Source organism: Calcarisporiella thermophila (assembly GCF_041956535.1).
Source record: "Calcarisporiella thermophila strain CBS 279.70 unplaced genomic scaffold VTP21scaffold_3, whole genome shotgun sequence".
In the NCBI taxonomy this organism is placed as follows: domain Eukaryota; kingdom Fungi; phylum Calcarisporiellomycota; class Calcarisporiellomycetes; order Calcarisporiellales; family Calcarisporiellaceae; genus Calcarisporiella; species Calcarisporiella thermophila.
In genome coordinates, this window is record NW_027192193.1 from 1165207 (window position 1) to 1188619 (window position 23413).

The 23413-nt window shown below is 45.5% G+C and overlaps 6 protein-coding genes across 6 annotated transcripts; 5 read left to right on the forward strand and 1 right to left on the reverse strand.

Annotated features, from left to right (window-relative positions):
- Window positions 1-550: 550 nt before the first annotated feature.
- Window positions 551-5038, forward strand: VTP21DRAFT_7372 (uncharacterized protein; the record flags this gene model as incomplete). Its single annotated transcript, XM_069398106.1, has 5 exons — window positions 551-1321; window positions 1406-1623; window positions 1695-1807; window positions 1883-2268; window positions 2345-5038. 5 exons carry the CDS (start codon window positions 551-553, stop codon window positions 5036-5038), a joined length of 4182 nt encoding a protein of 1393 aa, XP_069255599.1.
- Window positions 5039-5372: 334 nt separating this feature from the next.
- On the forward strand, window positions 5373-6474 carry VTP21DRAFT_7373 (uncharacterized protein; the record flags this gene model as incomplete). Its single annotated transcript, XM_069398107.1, has 4 exons — window positions 5373-5637; window positions 5702-5832; window positions 5896-6204; window positions 6277-6474. The coding sequence occupies 4 exons, from the start codon at window positions 5373-5375 to the stop codon at window positions 6472-6474; spliced, it is 903 nt and encodes a 300-aa protein (XP_069255600.1).
- Window positions 6475-6776: 302 nt separating this feature from the next.
- VTP21DRAFT_7374 (uncharacterized protein) lies at window positions 6777-7437 on the forward strand (the record flags this gene model as incomplete). Its single annotated transcript, XM_069398108.1, has 3 exons — window positions 6777-6989; window positions 7060-7260; window positions 7324-7437. 3 exons carry the CDS (start codon window positions 6777-6779, stop codon window positions 7435-7437), a joined length of 528 nt encoding a protein of 175 aa, XP_069255601.1.
- Window positions 7438-7921: 484 nt separating this feature from the next.
- On the reverse strand, window positions 7922-13120 carry VTP21DRAFT_7375 (uncharacterized protein; the record flags this gene model as incomplete). Its single annotated transcript, XM_069398109.1, has 6 exons — window positions 7922-11949; window positions 12018-12335; window positions 12400-12555; window positions 12622-12678; window positions 12742-12834; window positions 12907-13120. 6 exons carry the CDS (start codon window positions 13118-13120, stop codon window positions 7922-7924), a joined length of 4866 nt encoding a protein of 1621 aa, XP_069255602.1.
- A 545-nt stretch (window positions 13121-13665) lies between these two features.
- Window positions 13666-16850, forward strand: VTP21DRAFT_7376 (uncharacterized protein; the record flags this gene model as incomplete). Its single annotated transcript, XM_069398110.1, has 8 exons — window positions 13666-13711; window positions 13779-14022; window positions 14083-14304; window positions 14366-14487; window positions 14562-15120; window positions 15182-15456; window positions 15525-16123; window positions 16191-16850. 8 exons carry the CDS (start codon window positions 13666-13668, stop codon window positions 16848-16850), a joined length of 2727 nt encoding a protein of 908 aa, XP_069255603.1.
- Window positions 16851-17876: 1026 nt separating this feature from the next.
- VTP21DRAFT_7377 (uncharacterized protein) lies at window positions 17877-23276 on the forward strand (the record flags this gene model as incomplete). The annotated part of the gene is made up of 7 exons (XM_069398111.1): window positions 17877-18425; window positions 18498-19223; window positions 19299-19941; window positions 20013-20039; window positions 20111-20444; window positions 20531-22037; window positions 22113-23276. 7 exons carry the CDS (start codon window positions 17877-17879, stop codon window positions 23274-23276), a joined length of 4950 nt encoding a protein of 1649 aa, XP_069255604.1.
- Between the last annotated feature and the right edge of the window lie 137 nt (window positions 23277-23413).

Genomic DNA, 23413 nt, shown 5'->3' on the forward strand with positions numbered 1-23413 from the left:
GCCAATCCCTTTGCTCAACTTCCGCTTTTCAAAAGGCAAAATGGTTCACCCTTTTCTTTTTTAACCCCGAGTTTCACCTGCAGCATTTCTTGCCTAAAGTCGACGTCAGCAGAAATTCACACTTTACTCTATACTATTATATAGCTCTACTTCCGATATTTATGGAGCACTATACCGCACACATCGAATGCCCCTATTGATTCCCATTGTTCTTTCCTGATCGAATTCCGCACCCATAACCTTGTTCTCCACACCATCTCCGCAAACATCGGTGTGCATACGAGCACGATATATCTTTAGATCCCCCCCTTCTTTATTATCCTCTGCTACATCAAATTCCATTGCTCCACCTTGTGGTGCCTTTAACTTCTTCGATTTCTCGCTTGCTACTCCCCCTGAATCGTACTCCTTTAAATTTATAAACTGTAATTATTCATGTAACCGATCGAAATCAATTCTAATTTTAACCAAGGTGAAGCATTAGTTTTCAATGGATGGTGTTGGTTTGATCGAGTTACTGCCAGCAAACTAACCTTTGAATCCTTTAGCTATGCGATTTACTCAGTCCCTTTCAAAAAGAATAGACCATCTCTCGCTGCTTTTTTACAATTATGGAAAAACATGTGCATCACACCAAGCCCTCATCGTCGTCAGCTCTGTTGTTGTCATTGTGCTCATGTTTTGGCCAGCCATAACTACCTACTGGTTTGATACAACTAGTGGAGCAGCATATCTATGGCCGTTTCCTACATGGCAGGTCACTGGGCGCCCATCAGACACCCATCTAGACAATTATTCAAAACTTTTGCGGGTGGAGCAGTTGGTGCTTAAAGTACATGAAGATATGACGCCCAAGGAGATTATGCTAGAAACATGGCAGATATATGATGCTTTAAGCCATATTCGAATATATGATGAGGACGATGAACTGTCGTTGGAATCCATTTGTTATCGCACCCCTTCGCAACAGTGTCTAGTGCTTTCGCCCCTTGCTTATTGGAACTATGACCCGGATCGAATACAATCGGATACGAACGTCATGGAAACCTTGAGCTCAGCTCTGGAAAACTGTCAGGACGAGAAGTCTGATATGTCTTGTTTTCCCCTGTGGTACGTGTTGGGAGGGATCTCCGAGGGAGCGACAAAAATACCCCCAAGAATAGAGGATGTCAGAATGAGCTTCTTCTTGAACGGAACATATCCTCAAGTAGACGAGATCTGGAATGATATATTAGAGCAAGTCGGGGAGTTTAATATGAGTATTAGGCTGCCAGAAAGAATACTGGAAGAAGATGACATTAGCTATTTTTGGTTTACCAAGGTGAATATTATGTTTGCACGATTCATTATCTCGATATTTTATCGTCTGATATCCAGTTTGCTCACTGACTTATGCACTTTTCAGATAAAACTGCCTAGTCGCATGTCTTTCGACTTTGCCGTATTGATTTTTAGCTATGGAGCAGTTTTTTCCTATACCTCACGAGCACTCGGAGCACGTGCCCATCTCGTCAAATCTAAGCTCGGACTTGGGTGCATGGCGGTAGCTGTAATTTTTGCGGCTTCTATTATTGCTATCTCCATCTGTTCTATGGTGGGAATTCGTCTCATTTATGTGCCATGGTAAACACTTTTTTCAACATATAGTCATAGGGTTCCAATTTTAACACTAACTTTATTTTTGTGTTTAATAGGGAATGTTTCTTGATATTTACAATTGTCGTTGGAGTGGAGAATATGTTTATCCTGACAAATGCAATTGTGGCTACTTCGGTGGATTTGCCAGTGAAGGAGCGCGTTGGACTTGGTAAGCATTTTTACCTGCACTCTCCATTTTTTTATTTATGGCTCAAACTTATTTTTGCGCACCACTTTACCTTAGGCGTAAAAAATGTTGGAGTGCCGATCTCAACCACCCTAATATTTGAGCTTATTGTACTCATGCTTGGAGCTATGATCGGGCTACCTAGCGTGCGCGAGTTTTGCTTTTTGGCCTCTGCAGCGCTGGTTACTGATTTCGCGCTACAAATGACCTTTTTCCTTACTGTCTTATCAGTTGATATACGTCGCCTTGAGCTGTCCGATTTGCATGATCGTCGGGTTGCTAAAAATATTCAGGAGGCATCCACCAAGCGCGCTGAGGATGAGCAGACTGAAAGGAACGGTGGATCAGCGGAAATGGAGAAGCGTCGTGCTTCAGCTGCTGAGCAAGAGAGGCTAATCGGGTTTCGAAATGTGTGGATGGCACGCATGGTGAGCCTGCTAGTGGTATGTTTTTGATTTAAGGACTCTATGATTTGAGTATTTTTCCATTATTTTTCTTATGTTTTATCTTGGCTTGTAGATTGTTTCTTTGATCATTTTTGTCGCCATCATTCACAGCATGTCTAATGGGGAGCCTTCCTCCTCCATTAACCGCTGGATTCAATCTGTCAAGTTGCTAATCAACATTCCGCCACGAAATCGCGAGAAAATCGCAACCCAATTTTGGCAGCACATGGGACTGCACCATTCTGACGAGTTGCGAATCCTGGCTGTGCCGCCTCCTGTAGAAGTTTCTTTGCACGATGTGGGGATAGAGTCTAGGGAGATTGAACTTGCGTTAACGTCCTACGCATGGTTAGCACGGGTATGGCGAATCTATGGTCCCGTAATGATTGCAGGATTCGTGGTCACATTCGTCCTGTATCGGATTTTTCTTATGAGAAATAAAACGAAGCCGAGCAAACAGAATGGAAAAGCTGGAGAGCCGCGCAAAAGGTCGAACAAATGGTTTACATGGCCCACATCCGGCACTTTAGAGCCAGATACTTTCCATCCATCGGTGCGTGTTATCACTTTAAAGGGGCGACATTTTGCAGATGTTGAGTGTTTGGAGGCAAGTAGCGATGCTGCAGCGATAGTGTCGTGCGGACTGGATGGACAGATAGTAGCGTGGGATTCTCTGGCTGGAAAATGGATGAGAAGGTTGGATAGAATGGTAGAAATGGGATGCCCAAGGGGCTGCGGGCGTGCGAACTGGATTGGTTGCGCAAACGAGGTAGTGTCGCGGATTAGCAAGCAAATTTCCCCTTCCAGTTCGCTATCTCTCAACTCGGCCTCCTCTTTATTGCGGCAGCATCGACAGCTGGACCGCTCTTCTGTTCGCTGTGCAAAAGTCGATCGCTATGGAAAATGGTTTGCTGCAGGATTTGATGATGGAGTGATTCGAATCTGGGGTCTGCGTACTGGTGTTCTCTTTCGCGAACTGAATACCTCTGTACTGGAGGGAGCTGATAGCGACCGCCGAGTCACATTCATGTCCTTTGCTAGCTCGTGGAAATCTGCGACTTCCTCATCGGGGCGAACTCTTTGGCCAATGAATCATCTCATCTGTGCGGATCGAGCAGGGTGGATCCGGGAATGGGACCTGAATACTGGCGAATGTGTCTACGAAGAAAGAAGAGAAGGGGGTGTCAATGCGCTGTGTGTAGTGGAGCAGACCTCCTCGCTACGCTTACGCAGTTGGGTCCTGATTGGAGGAAAAGAAGGAACGCTCACGTGCTGGGAACGAACTTACTCCTCGGATGAACCTTTCTCAGAGAACAAATCCGCCTGGAAAGAGCTCTACTCGATACCCTCCATTAGCACAGTCCCGATCACTTGCTTGAGCGGGATCGCTCCTACTTCAAACTGTGGTGAAGCATTTGGTGGGCTAGGAATGACCTTGGGATTGGTGGTGATAGGCACCATGGACGGCTCGGTGCGAGCGATGCATCTTGAAAGTGGAGAAACGCTCTCAGTGCTGAGTCAAGGTGGCGTGCGGAAGCCAAAATGCGCGGATTTATTTCCGGCGTTTTATGGGCACTCGACCACCGTCTCTGGGAAGACTCCAGAGTCAGAGGCTAACAGGGAAGCAGGTTCGGCTGAGAGTGGCAAAGGAGATGTAAAAGACGAAAATCCCATTGAGGATCGAAGGGGACATCGAGGTGCCATTACCGAGATCGTCATCACGCGATTCACTCCCTACCATAGCAAGCAAAAATACCCATCACGGCAAAATACTCACGGCAATGATGAGAGCGGTGGATCCCATTGGCTCGTTGCATCAAGCTCCATGGATGAAACCGTAAGAATATGGCGCATCCAAAGTACCGAGGATGATGAGCGCGCGGGAAATCGTGATTTCCAGCGAAGACAATATCAGCGCCGTCGAAAAGCGAGCGCTGCAGCCTCTAATTTCCCAAGTGAGATTGGCATGAGCACAGCAGTTTCAGCATCCATTGCTTCTACAACGACCTCTTCTGTGACCGACCCTCCGCCAAAATCGACCCCACCCGCATCGCCAGCTTCTAGTTCTATTGCAAATAAAAATGGAGCATGCACAGTGCCTCAACGCTTAAAATTGGATGTGGTTTTTTTAGGAGTAGTTGAGCAGCACGGTGCACGATCCATTGCTCTATGCCAAAATGCTTCGATGTTGTGTGGAGCAAGGCGGACGAAGCAGGGAGTCGTCCAGAAAGGGGTGCCATTTTTCGAGTGGGAATTCTGGATGGTTGACTTTCGGCTCCCAGATATTCACGTGCATGTCATTCCTATTACCGGCTCGGAGGATAAGCTCTATCATTCTCGTGCGGGGATTCAGCGAGGGCCAAAGGTTTTGTGGCGCTGGAGGTCGATATGGCCATTTCCGTCACGGGAGAGACACCAAGCAAAAAAGGGTAGTAGGTACACGAATGCTTCGATACGTGCACACAAGCGAATGCGCACCATTACCCCTCCTTTGCCATCGCCTACCTCCACCCCTACAACAATGGCTCCGTTTTCCTTGCTGAGTATCCCTACCTCATCATGGATAAGCACCGAAGACTTGGATGCAAAGCATATGCTACCTTTCTCCTTCGTTCGGCGCGTAGTGTCTGTGGGCCACAACGGCATTGCATTTGATTTTGGCAATTTTGTGAAGGTAGTGTGGATTGGTCAATTGGGCGAAGGTGAAAGACTGGGAAGAAAAGTGCATGGATCGGCAGAAGTGGGATGCCGATATTGCTTCGTTTGAGGCGAATTTCCCAACTTTTGTCCACAATTTTCGAGTGTGTTTGTTATATTACCTGTTTTTTGAAATTTTTGATATTTTTTCCCCCCTCTGTTCCCTTTGTGGGATTCAAATTGCATGTAAATAAACTGTGTTCTTTGTCTTTTTCCCCACCAAAAATCAACCCATTTTAGATCGCTGTTCTAAGATTTGAGCTCTAAGAACTCGATCGCCAAGGCAGGTTGTGACTGTCTTCACAAGCTTTATGATCGTATTGCCAAATTTGTTGAAAAATCCTGGCGAAAACCCTTTAAGTTACCACCTGACATTGGTTCTCTGCAAAGTAGTAATAGAAAAGATGTCTGAGGGCACCTCTAAAAATCAAACCGGAGCTCAGGGGAATCTTTTTGAGCCTATGCCCCTTGAGCTCCTCATCCATATCCTCTGCTTCCTCTCTCCTGCCGACATTGCAGTTGTTGCGAGCACTTGCAAGATTCTTCGGGAAGTAGTGCGCATGGATCTGTTGTGGCATGAGATGATTCTACGGAGATTTGGCCAGGCTGCATTGCCAGACAAAAACGATCTAGAGAGCAAGAGTTGTCTGGAAATATTTAAAGAGAAATGTAATTTGGGCAAGGATTTGCATTTGTGTTTTGTAAAATGCATTCTAACTTTTATTTTCGATAGCAAAACTAGAATTGTCAATAGCAGAACATTTTACAATAGCTCATCTGGATGGATACTACTGGCGAATCGTTGACGAATCTGACAGTAATTATAACAAGGTTGCTCAGTTGAACACCGTGTGCTGGCTTGATGTAAAACTTTTTCGAAGCATTGGTTAGATGCCACAGGAGACTGAAATACAATCCCTTATTTAGGTGCAAGGCTGTATGAAACGAGTTCCTCCAGGAAAATACGAAATTATCTGGCGGATGCGAGTGCACAGCATATTTTCAATTGTCGAAGATTTGGAACTGCACGCTGTGCCATTAGTTCAAGATGATACGCACCCAGAGCTCTCGCCGCCAGTTACCTACTCCCTTAGCTATGAGATGTTAAGCTATCGCAAGGGACATGGATTTTTCGACTTCAAGTTGCCCCAGCCCTTGTATATTGATGAGCGCCACGGTTTCGTAGATGTGAATTTTTCGCTAGAAAAGAAAACAGGTGTGTGGAAGCATGGACTAGTAAGTTGAGCGATCGATTAATATCTATATCAATGGAATGAAAGTCATCATCACCCGATCTTTCACGATTAGGTTCTCGATACTTTGAGGCTAAGGCGCATAAGAACTCCTCGGCCCGAACACAACAGAGCGATTTTCACTCAAACTCAAAGCGAAGAGTATGATAGAATAATTGATACAGTTGGGACCATTATAATAGAAGGAGTGGGCATTCTAGCCAGATGTGTGATTTCAGTTATCATGAGAGTAGCACTATCTTTGTTGGGTTGAATTTCATAGTCATCTTGCGCTGTTTGTATTCCATGTTCTGGTAATTCTTATTTTATATTTTGTATGTCTTGATTTTTTAAGCCCGGTGGTTGCCGTTCTTAAAGAATGTGTGTTTTGAAAATCCGTGTAGATAAATGGGAAATATTTCAGTATTGGCGCTCTCTGGAAAATTAGCTCTCTACCCATCAACTTGAAATTTTTGGGGGTTATAGAGGATAAGATCTTGTGACTGCAGATTTTGGCGGCGCTTTACTTAATATCTTTCTCAGGAATCCTCACTCTAAACCCCTTTATAACCCGCCATGTCTTTGAATCTACACGAGCATGCTATTGCCACCCTGGATGACTGCATTAATCTTCTTTCATCGATAACCTCTGCGTCCTTCACCGCCGAGTCAGTCTATGTACCGAAAAGTACTATCGGTAAACACGTAAGGCATTTGTTAGATCATTTTCGCATCCTTCTTAATCGCAGCCCTCATGACGAAGTGAATTACGATCGGCGGGATCGAAATGTTAGTGCGCACGCTCGGCTTGTTCAAGTTCTCGAAGGAAAATTTTATTAATGCGTTGTTGGTTTTATAGATCCCCATGGAGCAGGACAAGGAGATAGCCATTGAAGAAATTCGTCGAATTCAATCAGCTATCGCAACAACACAGCAAGCCATCGGAATGCAGTGCGAGTCACCAGTTCGGCTACGCGCCACGCTGGATCCGGTCAGCCAACTGGAGATGTCATTTGATACGAGTTTTGGACGAGAACTCTGGTTTTGTATCATGCACGCCGTAAGTAGTTCTTCTCCTAGTTTCTGACTTGTGCGGGACTAAATGACATGAGGAACCGGGTAGATTCATCATTATGCGCTCATCAAGGTTATTTGCAAGGAATTCGATATCAAAACACCGGAGCAATTTGGGGTCGCACCCGCCACTATCCTCCATTTAAATGAGCGACCATCTTAGACTTCCCCTACTAACATAACCTAACCTAGTAGCGTTTGGAACCACGACTCCTAATCTGTCTCTAATCTTTGCCCTTCTTGTGTACTTTATAACTTTCGAGATTTATAAAAGTGACATTTACTCTCTTTTAGCTTTCACCTCACATTATATTTCCCCTCTGTGTTTTCCAATCTGCTTTCATTTCCTTAATATTTCAACTTCTACAGGGATGCATTTGTATTAAAGAACCTTTATATTTAAACACGCGAGAAGGAAATTGTGATATATATATAGGTCGAGTAAAATAGACACAATAAAACCGACAGTGTATTTTCGTGGAGAGAAGAGGGGGAGGGGGAAAGGAGTGGCCTAATAGTAGAAACAAAAATTTTAGGGAAAACAAAATTGCCCATAAGAAAAACTAGATTAAGATTAATAAAATAACTAATACTATAGATAAAAAAACCAAGTATAAAATAGGTCAAACCGAAAACCTGGACGCATTTTAAGATATAGAGATGGGTGCCGGTTGCACAGGCGACGCAGCACGCACAATGCCCCCCATCACATTGGCATTCATTCCCGATAGCATTGGGACGCCGATCGAGGACGTTGAGGTTGGCCTGGCGGTTTTATCCGCGATTCCTCCCTGGTAACCCTCCACAACCTCCTCTTTTAGCTTTTCCTCCGCCTCCTTTTGCTTCTCCAATTGCTGTTGTGCCATTTGAACTTGCACGTGGGCTGACTGCAACTCCGTCATGAGCATGTCATAGTCTTCGAGATGGGAAGAGTTGGCGGTGATTTGCTGGTCCCCCAGAGGACCACCAATATCGTCCCACTGAGCTCGTAGCATTTCTATTTCGTCCGCGAGGGCATCAATGGTGGGGGAGAGAGGGGGGTGGTCTTCAACCTCTGCGTAGCCTATTGCTTGCGAATTGGTATTTTGCAAGGAGTATCGTTCGACCACCTCTGCCGAAGGTTCTTCTCTGCACACATTTTGGGGCTCCGCGGAATGATGGTCTCTGGTCACACTTGGCTCTACTGCTTTCCCTGTGGTATGTTGGTCAAGCTGGTCAAACAACAAACCGATTTTCTTCTCGGCTTCCAAGCATCGTGTTTCCAGTATCTGCTTCTCCTCTCGCAATGCTTCAAGCTCTTGCTTTAGTGCCTCGTTGTTTCCTCCGCCAATCCCGTCTATATCCTTTGCTGCTGCCTCCAGCTGCGCATTCAGTTGCTCATTCAGTTGAAGCGATTCCTGCAAATCAGCACGAGATTCCTCAAGAGCACACTGTAGCCGTTTCACCTCTTCCTGTAGCTCAGCTGTTTCACGCTTCAATTCCAAGTGGCGAGTATTGATGACGTTCCGCTCCACCTCCATCTTGGTTTTTTCCTCAACAAGACGGCTAATTTCCTCCTCGCTACTACTATTGCTGCTGCTGGCACTTTGTGGGCGAGTGTGCAAATCCTCGATTTGACGCTGCAATGCCGCGACCTCTTCCCGACTGCGTTCGTGCGCGTCCGAAACGGTCGACAATTGCTCCTCAAGCTCTCGATTTTTCTCGCGGAGTTTGTCAAGTTCCGCCGCTAGTGCGCTGTTATTTTCTAGGTTGCGTTCAAGCTCCATCTTCACGCGATGAAGCATCGATTCAGCCTCACGCACACGTTGCATAGCCACTTCATAGTTTGTCTCAAGCTGACGCGCACGATCTTGGAACGAGTTTGTCGCCGTCGCAAGCTCATTCTCCGCTTTTTGCGCCCGTTCCTCCGCTTGATGCATCTTTTGTATAAAGGAGGCGGCCCTGTCATTGGTAGGGTCGCCGTTGGCTGCAATATCAACGGTAAAGCCTTTCTGTACCATTGCATCGCGCATCATTCCTACCCTGACCTCGGCCTCTTCTAGAGAACGACTCACAACCATAAAAGCGGCTTCTTTTTCTTCAAGCGCAGTCTTCGCCTTTGCAATCCCGTCAACTGCCTCAGCAAGGCGCGCCTTCAGTGATACGATCTCTGAGCGAGTCTGCATGCCGTGGCGCTCTAACGATGCAATATGCGATTTAGCGTTTGCAAGCTCTGCAGAGGCGCGATCCGCTGCTGATTGTGTCTCTTTTTGAAGGGATCGCAGACATGCTAGCTGTTTTTCAAGTTCAATTGTGCGATCATTCTGCAAGGAGCGAGTGGAGGGCGAGGCGCTTCGCTGCTCAGCAAGTGCACGCATAGCCTCGGCCTCCTCTTTAGCCTTCCGCCACAATCGTTCCAGCTCAGCCGCGCGCTGCCCAGATCGCTCGGCATCCCGTCGGGCACGTTCCAAATCCTGGTGTATCTGTTCAAGTTTACGATCGCGTGCGATGAGTTCTGTCTGTTTAGCGTCAAGAGCCATCTCGAGTTGCTTGGCTTCCTCTTTGGCGGTGGCCCACATTGATTCTGCCTCCTCAGCCCGAGCTCCGGCGGCATTAGCAGCAGCACTAGCCTTGGTCAACGCAGCTTCACTCTGCTCTACTTTCTGCCTAAGTTGCTCCAGCTCGACGCTTAGTGAATCTGTACCAGAGCGGTGAAGCACCAATTCTGCATCCGTGTCTGCTAATCTGGAAGCGTTTTCTCTTGCCAGCGCCTCAGCGGCATGAGTGCGCTCGTGTAACACTTCGAGCTCTTTGAGGGCAGCCTCGTGGGCTCTTCTCGCTTCTTCCGCCCTCGTTCCCGCCTCGTTTGCACGTTCTTCTGCACTGCCTCTTGCAAATTGTTCGTGCTTCAAATGACGCGTTGTGGTCTCGAGCTGCGAACGCAAAAGCTCACATTCCCGCAGGCTTGTGGCCAATCTCTTTTCCAGCTCCAAAGTTCGTGCTGTCTCGATCTCCTCTGACACAGGAGCACGTGCTCTCATTGCTTCCAACCGAGACTTGTAGTATGCAGCCTCTTGAAGTGCAACAGTCCGCATTTGCTCTGCCTCTCCAATTTTGTTGGAGGCAATCTGGGCCTGTGTTGCAATTGAATTTTTCATTCGCTTCAGTTCCATTTGCAGCTGGACAAGTGCATCAACAACGCGATATTTGTCGCTTCCTTTTTCACCAAGGTCCAGCAGCTGCTTCAGTTCTGCCTTTTCCTCCGTGGTGAACATTTCAGAGGCACGAGATTTACGCGCCAGGGACACCTCTGCACGCCACCAGCGTTCATTATGTTTGTACTCAGCGAGCTTCTGATCTCTGATTCGGATCTCCTTTAGTAACTCTTGGCGTTCAGCTTCAAAGTTCTCAGGCGCTCTGCCGTTACTCTGCCGGTGGGGCGTTTCTATTCGGGTAGAATGGGCCTCAGAGGACTGGGGCTTCTTTTGCAACTGCGGATCTTGTTCTTGTTTCTGAGAATAAATCTGCGATGGTCGTAAAGCAGGTTTCGATGTTTTTATCCCATTTTGACCTTGAATTTGAATGGGTGTCTCAGCTCTAACCTCTGAATTCCCATTTATTCCTGGAGCACTTCTACCATCTGGAGTCAAGCTTCTAAGCGAGGACGCTATCGACGATCGCCCCACCCCTGAATTTGAGCTGGCCTCCATGGCGTGGGGTTGCTGTGTGTTTCTTACTACTTTTTCGCTCCCATTTTCATTTACTGGAATGCCGGAGGTGGTTGCGATATCGGATGGAGAACGTCGAGTTTTCTGAAGTGGTTGCTGATGTTGATGTTGCTGCTGCTGCTGCTGCGTTTGCTGGTGAAGATGTGAATTTTCTTCGATTGTTGTTTCATGTGTAGTGGCGGAGATAATACTACTAATATCAATTCCATCGCGAGATGGTCGTGGTGGGGGGCCATTTTGATGTTTGGATTGCATGTGGTTTGCGAAAGGAGCCGCATGAAGCCCTCTCGAATCCTGGCTCATTGTAGGGGACATTGTCCGTGTATACCTTAGCCCATCCTCATTCCCTTTTCCCAGTGACTGCACTCGAGGACCCCCAGATACACTGGGATTGCTATTGTTATTCCCTGGAGTATGCACGAGCGGTGATGATGGTCTATTAGGATCAAACCCACTCCCAGTCTTTCTCCTCATTGCCTCAGGCATCATACTTTGATGCCGCATTGGCGGCTTCTTGTCCATCTCTGTCGATGTCGGCATCGCTGAGACACGATTAATGGGATGAAGTCTACCACCGGCAGTCGGAAGCGCACTCTGCCTTGTTAATGGCCTATCTGTTTCTGCTTGTGCCCATATAGGGGTATTGGAAGACCCTCTTTCACCGTTTCCAAGAAGACTTATAGCCAAGGTTGCTCGATTCACTTCCGCCGCTCCCGGTGAAAGCGGGTGACCTGGGGGCAGCGCACCGGAGCTGTGTAGCGAAGCATGTTTACCGTTTCCGTTTGGCGGCGTGGAATCAGATGGATATTTTATTTTGGCAGTGTCAAGCACATGGATAATGTTCTGCTCATCGGGCTTTACAGGCTCACCACCCAGCACCACAATACGGTCCCCAAGAACACTAAGAGTGTGTCCTTTGCGCATATTAGGAGGTGATCCCATATTCTTGAACTTGAACCATCTGCGATCTATTTACATATAAATTCGTAAATGTATGTGTCGAAACGCTGGTTGAATGCAAAGTTTTAATACATACTAGATATTTTTAGCGCCCATAATTCTCCTAGCTCACTCCCATCCTTCCCTCTTCCTCCAAATATATAGATTACTCCCTTTACATGGGCTGCAGAGGAGCCAAAACACGGAGTTGGCACGAAACCAGATGTCGATAATTTTTGCCAAAAATTTTTTTGCGCATCATAGCACCAAACGTCGTTAAACACCTGTTCTCCGTCGGTGCCACCAAATATATATATCTTGCCATCCGCTTCACAAGCACAGTGATCATAGCGGGGAGGTGGTAGCTCTTCCGTGGCTGGTCTAATAAATTGCCATGAGGGAGAAGGTGATTGTACTATCATAGCAGATTAATGCAACCATTCAAAACAAATGAAAGGAAAAAAATTTATGACACATACACGATCGAATATCGAATACAACTATTTCGTTTGAAGCGCGGTTATTGGACATTCCACCAAAGACATACATAAAGGGTCCAATGACTGTTGCTGTATGTCCTTGTCTTGCGGCTGGCTTTGGACCTTGTATCAAAGCTTTTGTCCATTGTCTTAAGCCTTAATATGGATCAGATATTAGTAAGAAACGCGTCTTTTAGTTATGTGTACAATTGCACAACATACTTATATTGAGAATATAAAGGTCCTCGTCGGCAGTCTTCTTAGTATCCCCACCATACACTAGTAGAACAGAATAATAAGGAAAATGAAGTGAATAATGACGGGCATTATATTTGCACTCACCCAATATGTAACCACCAATATTGACCATTGTGTGATTAATTCGCGCAGCTGGAACATCTCCGCTCGAGCTAAACGAGACAGAGCTCAGCGATTCTATCAACAGTTAAAATAAGTTTGGCATCTTGTACCACCCATCCAAATAAAAGAAAAATTCATATCACTTACCAACATCTAGAATGTACAAATCCTTGCGCAGATCGCCCTTGGCTATTCCACCAAACACGAAAAGCTCTAAGCTGCTGGAAGAGACAGGGCACGCGGCATGTAACGAGCGTGGGAAGATGGATGACTTAAACGGGTATTTAGCCCATGGATATTCAGATTTGTCGGTCGGAGGAGGAGCAACCTGCTTTGTGAATTTCGAAAATAGTCGTGTCATTAGATGAGGGGATTACGGACGACAATGAGAAGAGGCAATGGATAAGGAAAGTCCTTTGAAGATGAAAAAAGCAGTGATGGTTTCACAGAACAGAAATAAATGGGGATATGTGGAGAGAGATGAGCATCGACCAGCGAGCAGCTCTTCTATATCCAGACAACACGATACTGAATAACAGGGACAAATTTAGAGTAGAAAGAATGTAGCAAGCAATGACTAATGCTGGTGCAATGAATACATAATGCGGTAAAAAAAGTGGATGAGTTAGAAAGAAATGATGGCTTTCGGACAAAAGTGATAAGAAAAGCAATCCACTTGCCCCCTCAAACACAAAACTCTCTTTTAATAATTCCATAGGGGAAAGAAAGGATAATCCGGATGCACCAAATAGAACAGCTAGCTTCTGAATCGGATCTTATTCCAATTTATCACATGTTGAAAAATGGCCGGCCTATTTTAGACCAAGATTTTCCTGCGTTTAGATTTCGTGTGAAATATATTCACGATATCTAAGTAAACCGCTATTTCAACATTTCGACGTAATAATGTCTTTCGAAGGGAAAGTGGTAATTGTAACGGGCGCTGGAGGAGGTAAATGTGTTTGAAACACTTCCACTGCATGTATACTTTATTTACATTTTTTTATTTTTACTCATAGGTCTCGGACGTGCTTACGCCCATGCTTACGCGTCCCGGGGTGCATCTGTGGTTGTTAATGATCTGGGCACATCGCACACCGGGCAGGGAGCCTCTAGCCGTGCCGCCGATAAGGTTGTGGAAGAAATTCGTTCTGCGGGAGGTAAAGCCGTTGCAAATTATGATTCTGTCGAAGATGGAGATCGTATTGTAGATACTGCCGTGAAAGCCTTTGGACGAGTCGATATCATTATTAACAATGCCGGGTATGCAGAAATGGATTCGGCTCTAATCACAGTAACATTTATATAATCGACATTTTATAGAATTCTGAGAGATAAATCATTTGCGCGTATGACCGATGCTGACTGGGACCTAGTCCACAAAGTTCATGTGCGTGGTGCGTACAAAGTTACCAAGGCAGCTTGGCCCATATTTCAAAAACAGAAATTTGGTCGCGTGATTATGGTCGCAAGTGCGGCAGGCATCTATGGAAATTTTGGACAGGCGAACTACAGTGCCGCAAAACTAGCGTTGAGTGCATTTAGGTGGATACTATACGATGGGTCTAAAGGGTTTATTTTCAGCTAACTTAATAATATATCGTAGCCAAACCCTTGCAATAGAGGGTAAAAAGTACGGCATTCAGTCTAACACCATTGCTCCGATGGCCGCTTCTCGTATGACAGAAACTGTGATGCCTCCGGAGATTCTGGAGAATTTGAAACCCGGTAACTTCACTATTTTATTCAGATCAAACCACGGTTAGCTTACTTTCGTTATCGTTCTCCAATTTCGCTTTCAGAATATGTGGTGCCACTTGTTCTCTATCTTACCCACGATAAAACAACTGAAACAGGAGGTCTATTTGAAGTTGGAGCCGGATATATAGCCAAGTTACGCTGGGAACGCTCCAAAGGTGCCTTCTTTAAGCACGATGAAACATTTGATGCTGCTGCTGTGGCAGCCCGTTGGGACGAAATTAACAGCTTTGATCAAGCTGAATATCCTCAGCTCCTTTCCGACGAGCCGGCCCCACAAGATCCCCCCTCCACAAATAAGCGTGGAGAAACTTTAAGATATGATGGAAAGGTTGCCATTGTGACTGGTGCTGGAGTCGGGCTTGGAAGAGCCCACGCGCTTTATCTTGCTAAGAATGGCGCTTCAGTCGTCGTAAATGATTTAGGAGTATCTCACACTGGGCAGGGAGGTGGCCGAAAGGCAGCTGACCTTGTAGTCGAAGAAATTACCAAGGCCGGAGGCAGAGCAGTCGCCAACTATGATTCTGTTGAGGATGGAGAGAAAGTCGTGGAAACTGCGATCAAAGCATTCGGTCGTGTTGACATTCTAGTCAACAATGCTGGGTAAGCAATAAAAGACTTGGTTAAACTCGTATTCAGATATATTTAATTATTTTTTTTTTAGAATTCTGCGTGACAAGTCGTTTGCTAGGATGTCAGATGAAGATTGGGACTTGGTGCATCGAGTGCACCTGCGTGGTACATACAAAATGATAAAAGCAGCCTGGCCCCATTTCGTCAAGCAAGAATACGGAAGAATTGTGAACACAACCTCTGGGGTCGGATTATATGGAAATTTCGGCCAAACAAACTACGCGGCTGCAAAAAGTGGAATCATTGGGTTGACGAATACTCTGGCATTGGAAGGAGAGCGTAAGAACATCTTGGTGAATGTGATCGGTGATATATCATATATTTGCCCATCTGGAGTCTTCATATGTCTAACATGTAGTTTTTTTTTATATTAGCGCCAAAGGCAGGCACCCGTATGACCGCCACTGTTTGGTCAAAAGAAATGCTTGACTTTTATAAACCCGAATATGTCACACCTCTTGTCGCCTATCTTGCCCACGATTCGAATCAAACGACTAAGGGCATCTACGAAGTGGGAGGTGGCTGGATTGCTCGTACACGATTCCAGCGCTCTGGTGGATACACATTCCCAATTAGTCAAGGAAAGGCGTTCACCCCTGAGGATGTGGCTGCACACTGGAGTGAAATCACCGATTTCAATCGGGGGGCCCACTACCCCACTTCTGTTCAGGAGGCAATGCAGCCAATTCTTGACAGTGTCCTTACACCACAACCAGCCTCAGCCCAAAGCGATCAAACGGAAGGAATCGATGTTGAAGCGGCGAAGCAACACAAGTTTGACTCCTATGAGGTTGCCTATGAGCCAAAGGATGTCATTTTGTACAATTTGGGAATAGGAGCGAAGCGGGGTGAGCTGGATCTCGTTTATGAGAACAGCGATGAATTTGGTGCTGTTCCAACCTTTGGAATAGTTGGTGTAAATCAGCTGCTACTGGATTTCCCATATGGTGATTTCATCCCCGATTTCAACCCGGTATGTAACCCAAGACAATAACTGTATATATAGAGCAATTACTTACGCTGCTTTATATCATCCTCAGATGATGTTAATGTTTGGTGAAATCTTTATGGAGTTCAAGAAACCCTTTGCTACCTCAGGTAAACTGTGTACCGAAGCACGAGTCCACGATATTCTTGACAAAGGCAAGGGAGCCTTGGTCATCCTTGCTCTTACCACAAGCGACGAATCTGGTGACCAAGTGTGTTACATTGAACCATCTCTTTTTATTCGTGGGGCGGGCGGATTTGGTGGACGCAAGAACTCGGATAGAGGTGCAGCGACCGCAGCTAACGACCCACCCAAGAGAAAGCCCGATTTGATCGTTACTGAAAAGACCACTGAGGAGCAGGCAGTGCTCTATCGCTTGACGGGCGACACCAATCCTCTGCATGTGGATCCACAAATGTCTCAAGCCGGTGGCTTCGAGGTTCCTATCCTCCACGGTCTCTGCTCACTGGGCATTTCTGCAAGGCATATCTACCGGCGCTTTGGAGGAGCTTTCAAGAATATCAAGGGACGATTTGCGAAGCATGTTTTCCCTGGAGAGACTCTGGAAACGCAAATTTGGATCGAAGGCAAGAAGGTGGTGTTCCAGACGCGTGTGGTGGAAAGAAACGTGCTTGCGATTACTAATGCCGCCGTAGAGTTCGACAAGCTTGAGCAAAAGGAGAGCGAGGAGTTGTTGCTCTCGAAACTTTAAAGTTATGGAGAGATTTCTAGGACATGGAAACATGTAACTTCCTATAGTTATAGCAATGAATCATCGTGTAGTCTTGTCTGTTTAGTTTGAGAGAACAAACGATAATTATTGAAATACAAACTTAACATACATGTACTAGTATTCGAGAGAATGGAAGCTTAAATTCGAAGTCATAAACAATTACGCGCCCGCCACTCCCTTACCTCCCAAAAGAAAAAAGGGTGTGCAATGGTGGTGGCATCATTCTAGTCTTCTTGTGGCCGTGAAACATATTACTCCTTTTGCTGTTAGGAGGAAGAATTAGCTAACAGAATCGTGGGGAATAGACCCTGGGCCACAGGGCATCCCTCCAAAGGCAAACGGAGTCAATGAGACATACTTTGAATTCCGACGCTCTATATTTTCCCACCCTCGATGATCAATAGTTATCGGTTGAATTCGATGTTGTCGACGAATGGACTCTTGGTTATAAACGCATTCTATCTTCTGCTCATCAATAGATTTGAATGATGCATCTCTTAAGTTGAGCCAGCGACTTCTCATATCGAAAGTAAGATTGCCTCGAAAGTACCTCTGTCGACCAAATTCAACCCTCGATTTAGAACGTGCGTTTTCGAAAATTGTTGTTAGCTTTTTTTAGGAAAGGCTGAAATCCCTCTTATATTTTTAGATATAAAATACTTCAAATAGTATAGTACACATCAGTTATGCGCCTCATTATGTAACATCTTGGCACATGGTTGAGTCAACCCTGGACACTCGCGTGGCCAAGGTTCCGATTCGGAAGAGTACTGAAAAAACCGTTAGCTAACCCCTAGCTATTTGATATTCTTTAAGCTTAGTAAAGGTTGCTCCATGCACAGCCTTAAACCATATCATGTACCGCAATGATAAGGTTTTCAATTGCGATTTAGATCTTTAACAAGGTATCTTCCTATATAAACCACATTGAAGGTCAATTCCTCACTTATTCAACCAAAACTTTTAGAAGTATTTTTTTTTATTTGTATATTGTATATACTAAACATGAAGTTGGCTAATGCTCCACTGTCGGAGATGAATGGAACGGCTGGAAAAGATGCTCCATTTTTTTTAACCGGCCCTCCTCCTTCGACTATAGACCAACACTTGGGTTCAGTTTTTGCAATTCGGCCCATGTCTAAACCACAGGAGGCGTTGTGGTTTGACTACAAAATCAACCCTGAAGCAACTCATTATCAACTTGTGATGAGAATAACGATAGATCCTTCTCAACGAGACGGAGACCTCTTTGGAAGGATATTTTGGGTGATTAGAAGTTTAGTGAGGCGACATGGCATCCTTCGTTCTCTTTTCTACGATGATCCGAAAACTTTGAAATGCTTTGTGAAAGAATTCAGCCCCGACGATAACATCCCATCTATCCAAGTGTATCCCACAGCACTCCCGCAGCAAGACCTGACTAAACTGATCCGGGTTCCATTTAAACTTGAGAAGGAGTTTCCCGTGCGATTTTTGATCTCTCATGATCCCGACGCCAGCACAGTCCGTTCGACCGCTATATATATTGTGGGGCATCATATTGCCTTGGATGGGGTATGTATAGTTTGAATAACCCTAACTTTACCTGCAGGTTTATTCCGATTATTCTAACTTTATTTTGATCAGATATCCTTTTCCCTGTTATCACGTGAATTTTGGGCCTTCCTAGAGAGCGATCATCCCTCCCTACCTACATTGCCCTATAACTATGGGAATTTTATCGAATTCGAGCGCGCTTACGAGAATAGTCCAGACTGTGCAAAGCATGAAGCCTTTTGGATTTCTCAGATTCAACACACCAAGCTAATTCGCTGGAAACAGGACCCATATCCAAAGCTTCAGCCTTCTGAAGGGGGAAACGAGAGAGGATGCCAGCTTTGGATGGATATTCAACCCGAAACTCTCAAGAACTTAAGCGACAAATACAGGACGACTTGGTTCAGAGTAGTCACTGCTCTCATTGGCGTCCTAGTTGCCAGCATTAGTGAGGGACGTTCGGACAACAATCTCTATGTCGCGTTCGGTGGTCGTCCAAAGGGATTTTCGGATGTGATGGGGCATTTCGCAAATACTATGCCAATCAGAATACCTATTGCAGGTCGCCACGCCCTTTTGTTCTCCGACCTAGTCAGAGATGTTTCCAAAAATCTCTCGGTTGCTAAAAAAGGGGAAGTGTACCCGTACCTAGACTTGGCTCGTCGCGCAAGGAGCATGAATCAAGAATTGCGGGAACAGGTATTTATTACATTTTCGCCCAAACTTGCCAACTCTGGGAGCGTTCTCTCCGCAGTAGAAGGGGAATACGATTTGTTTTTCTGCTTTTTGGAGATGCAGAATTCCGTTAACTTGCAGGTGTGTAGTGAAAGAAAATTATCCGCGATGCGTAGGAAAGATAACATTTGTATTGTATATCTAACTTTATGACAGATGATCTACGACCCCAAACTGTTCTCAGCAAAACGCATGTCTGAGCTGAAAGAAATCTTTATAAACTTGTTTGACACCGTGGCTAAATATCCCGATTTCGATGTCTTCCAGTTTCCGGGTTTGCAGCCCAGGCAATCTGTTGTATGCCCTCACCCAAGAGATGTAGAGGCGGTAGTTCAAGGGCGAGTCCATAGATGGATATCAGAGCAGGCTCGCTTGTCTCCGCAGAGTTTGGCCCTCTACTCTGCAGAATTACAGAGAAGCATCACGTATGGAGAACTTGATCGCCGTAGTAATCAAATCGCCCACTATCTGAAAAGCCTAGGAGTGGCAGAACAATCTGTCGTAGCGATAATGAAGCGCGGAATGGAAGTCATTGAATGGATATTAGGCGTCCTTAAAGCCAGCTGCGTGTTTTTAGTAATAGATCCGTCTTACCCGAATGAGAGGCAGCTATATATGCTCCAGGACTCGAGCGCTAGCACCCTTGTGTTGGATTCAGTGGATGACGATGCTCGAATGCATGCTCTTATTGCAGATTTTGGAGGCAAGGTAATTCAGGTTACTAAGGAAAACTCCCTAATTTCAAGCGAAAATGCTAAAGAATCTCCCGTGGAAAATACGCTACCCACCGATTTAGCCTGTGAGTATTAGCCTCTTTCTTTGCGGATAGGAGCATTATCACTAACTTTCTCCCATTTAACTGCATCACAGATGTCATTTATACCTCTGGCTCCACAGGTAACTACAACATATTTATTTTCCACCGAGATTAAGACAATATCAATATTTTCTCTATTCTTGTTTCATAGGCAAACCAAAAGGAGTCATGCTACCGCACCAAGGTCTGTCCAATTTCGTGTGTGCCTACGGCAATCTTCTCAAGCTTGATTGCGAGTCCCGTGTGCTTCAATTTTCGCCATTTTCCTTTGATGTCTCCATCTTGGACTGGTCCATCGCTCTCACTTCTGGGGCTACCCTATGCTTTGCAGAATACCCTGAAATCATGATCGGGGATTATCTTGTGGACGTCATCAACAAGAACCAAATCAACTTCATGGCTATCACACCTAGTGCACTAGCGACGGTGCCCTTGGAGAGTAGGCTTCAGTCATTGAAATCTATTGGTTTGGGAGGAGAGCCATGGTAACTGTTTCTTGAATATATCATACGCTTTAAAGTTCATGTACTAAAATTTGTCGATGACAACTTACTTGCACAATTATTTATAGTTCGGAAGGTTTGATGGAGGCGTGGCGCAAAAAAGTCAGAGTTCTTCATAATTACGGCCCAACTGAATTCACCGTTTTTACCATCATCTTCAATGAACCCACCGACGATGTAGAACTGCCTGCTTCCAGTGCATCCTTAATTGGTGAACCTTTAGAGAACACGGGTGTGGATATATGTGACCCAGAAACACTTGCTGTGGTTCCAACTGGTACAATTGGGGAGATATGTCTTTCTGGTCTGAATATGGCCAGAGGATATATCAACCGTACCGAGTTGACTGAACAAAAGTTTGTCGAACACCCAGAGCTCGGCTACCGCATCTACAGAACAGGTGATAGGGGTCGAATTCTTCCGGATGGAAATGTCCAGATCCTTGGACGAATGGATCGTCAAGTCAAAGTTCGAGGAAAACGAGTTGAATTAGGGGAAATCGAAACTGTAATTGCGAGCACTTGCAGTGAGGTGACTTTAGTGTCTGTACAATTCGACCTAGCGAACAATGGGTTGGTTGCGTTTGTGGTCCCTAAGGAGGTTGATCCTGAGACTATCAAGTCAAAACTTGAACAAACGCTCCCCGCGTACATGGTCCCTACCAGTATACACCCGATGGAAAGCCTACCTCTGTCAAAAAGTGGCAAGCTTGATCATAATGAGGTTAAGCGCATGATGGAAAATGGAACTCTGCTACAACCTTCACATCAAGGAAAGTTGGTGAGGAATAAGCAAGAGGAGAATCGTGAAAGCGTTCCCAATGGAAGAACTCGTCCAATAAAAACCGCTACGCAGAGACATCAACCCGTTACACCCATAGCGCAAAAAACTCATGCGCGTGTCATGCCTATCGAGCATTCATCGCATAATGACGACATTTCAAGTCATATCCAGCGTAAGCTTAGTGATATCTGGCGTTCGGTCCTTTCTCTGGAAACAGATCCTGACTTCAACATAAGCTTCTTTGATCTTGGTGGACATTCGTTGATACTTGTTAAACTCCACCACGAAATCAAACAAGCCTTTCCTTCAGTGGCCGTGTCAATTGTGATGTTGTTCCAGGAATCTACAATTGAGAAGCAGGCGTCGCTTATAGAGCAGAAACTCAAACTCAATGGTGTTAACGATTACCAGTACAATGCTCTCCTATCTTCTCCACCAAAGAAAGTTCTCCCGCCTGCCTATGTCACCGAAAATGGCGATCATCGCAATCATGAAGTGGAGAGTAAATTAAATGGACAACGTGGCCTCCTTCAAGACGTCGCCATTGTTGGTATGGCAGGAAAATTCCCTGGAGCCGACTCTATTGCCGAATATTGGGATTTAATTCTCAATGGGAGAAGTGGGATTCATACTTTCAGTGCCGAAGAGCTTAAAGCAAAGAGCCTTCATATCCCCGATCTAAAACCAGAAGAGATATTTGTACCTAAAAGAGGTATATTAAGAGAAACCAAGAAATCCGACTCGAGTCTACCGAAAATCGCCCTTACTGAAGCAGCTTCAACCGATCCTCAAGTAAGCTAGAATATATTTAATGAAGTGATTTTGTTTGATAAATGGGTCTGCTGACACTTCACTATGAAAAAACAGCTCAGATTATTCCTGGAGGTTGGAGCACAAGCTTTGATCGACGCTGGCGTCAATCCTTCCAACACCGATGACACAATAGGACTATTTCTTGGGGCTTCCGAGAGCGTTTATCGAACTTCTAATCCTGAGGAGCCAGGATTTGATATCAATTTGGCTAACCGGGTCGCTTATCACCTCAATCTCCGCGGGCCCTCTATTACACACAACAGTGCATGCTCTAGTTCACTTGTAGCATTAAAACTGGCATGCGACAATATCATATCCGGTGATTGTGACATCGCGCTTGTGGGTGGAGTAAACGTATCCCCTCCACAGGGAGGCTATGTCAAGAAACCAGGGGATTATTTCTCTCCGGAAGGTGAATGTCGATCATTTGATCACCGAGCGTCTGGTACGATCCCTGGTGATGCGGTGGCTGCGATTGTACTCAAGCGGTATGATAATGCTGAACGTGATGGAGATATGATCCACGGGGTTATTAAAGGTGTTGTAATGCGTAATGATGGAGCGGTCGGCAAATCCGGGTATTCAGCGCCCAGTGCTAAAGGCCAGACTACCACCATTAAGGCGGCCCTTAACAAGGCAGGCATCCCGCCTTCACATCTCGCATTTATAGAGACCCACGGTTCCGGCACCGCTTTAGGAGATGCTGTAGAAATGGAGGCATTGAAGAACCTATTTGAGGATGTGCCTGATGATGGCCAGGGTCACCGGCAGTGTCTAGTGGGCTCCGTTAAATCCAACATTGGAAACACCACTGCGGCTGGTGGTTTGTGCGGGTTGATCAAGGCTGTATTGGCGATCCAGCATGGAATTATACCACCTCAAGCGACTGGCATGTTCGAGAGTCTACATCCAATGATAGAGCTAAACGGGATACCGCTAATGGTTTCGACCAAAGTATTGACTTATCAAGAGTTTGCAGAGCAAAACAATCCCGAGCTCCCCTTCTATGCCGGTGTTACTTCACTTGGACTCGGTGGAACAAATGCTCACTGTATAGTTGGTCCGGCTCCCAGGAACAGTCAAAGCCCAAATGTATTCGCTCGCCTTCCAAAAAACGGGGTCTATAAAAACACCTCACTTCACGCTAACAGTCCAATACAAGAGATCAATGGCAAGAACGCTAAGTCGACCAATGGGAATGGTGTTTTGTGTCGCTGAAGTAAATTGTCAAAGACTACTAGATATATAACTAAAATGTAGATTTCAAATAAATCATTTCTGCCAAATCTATATAAATTTTTCAACTTGCTTGGTTATCCCTCATAAGCAGAATTATAATAGATAGGGTTTGTATA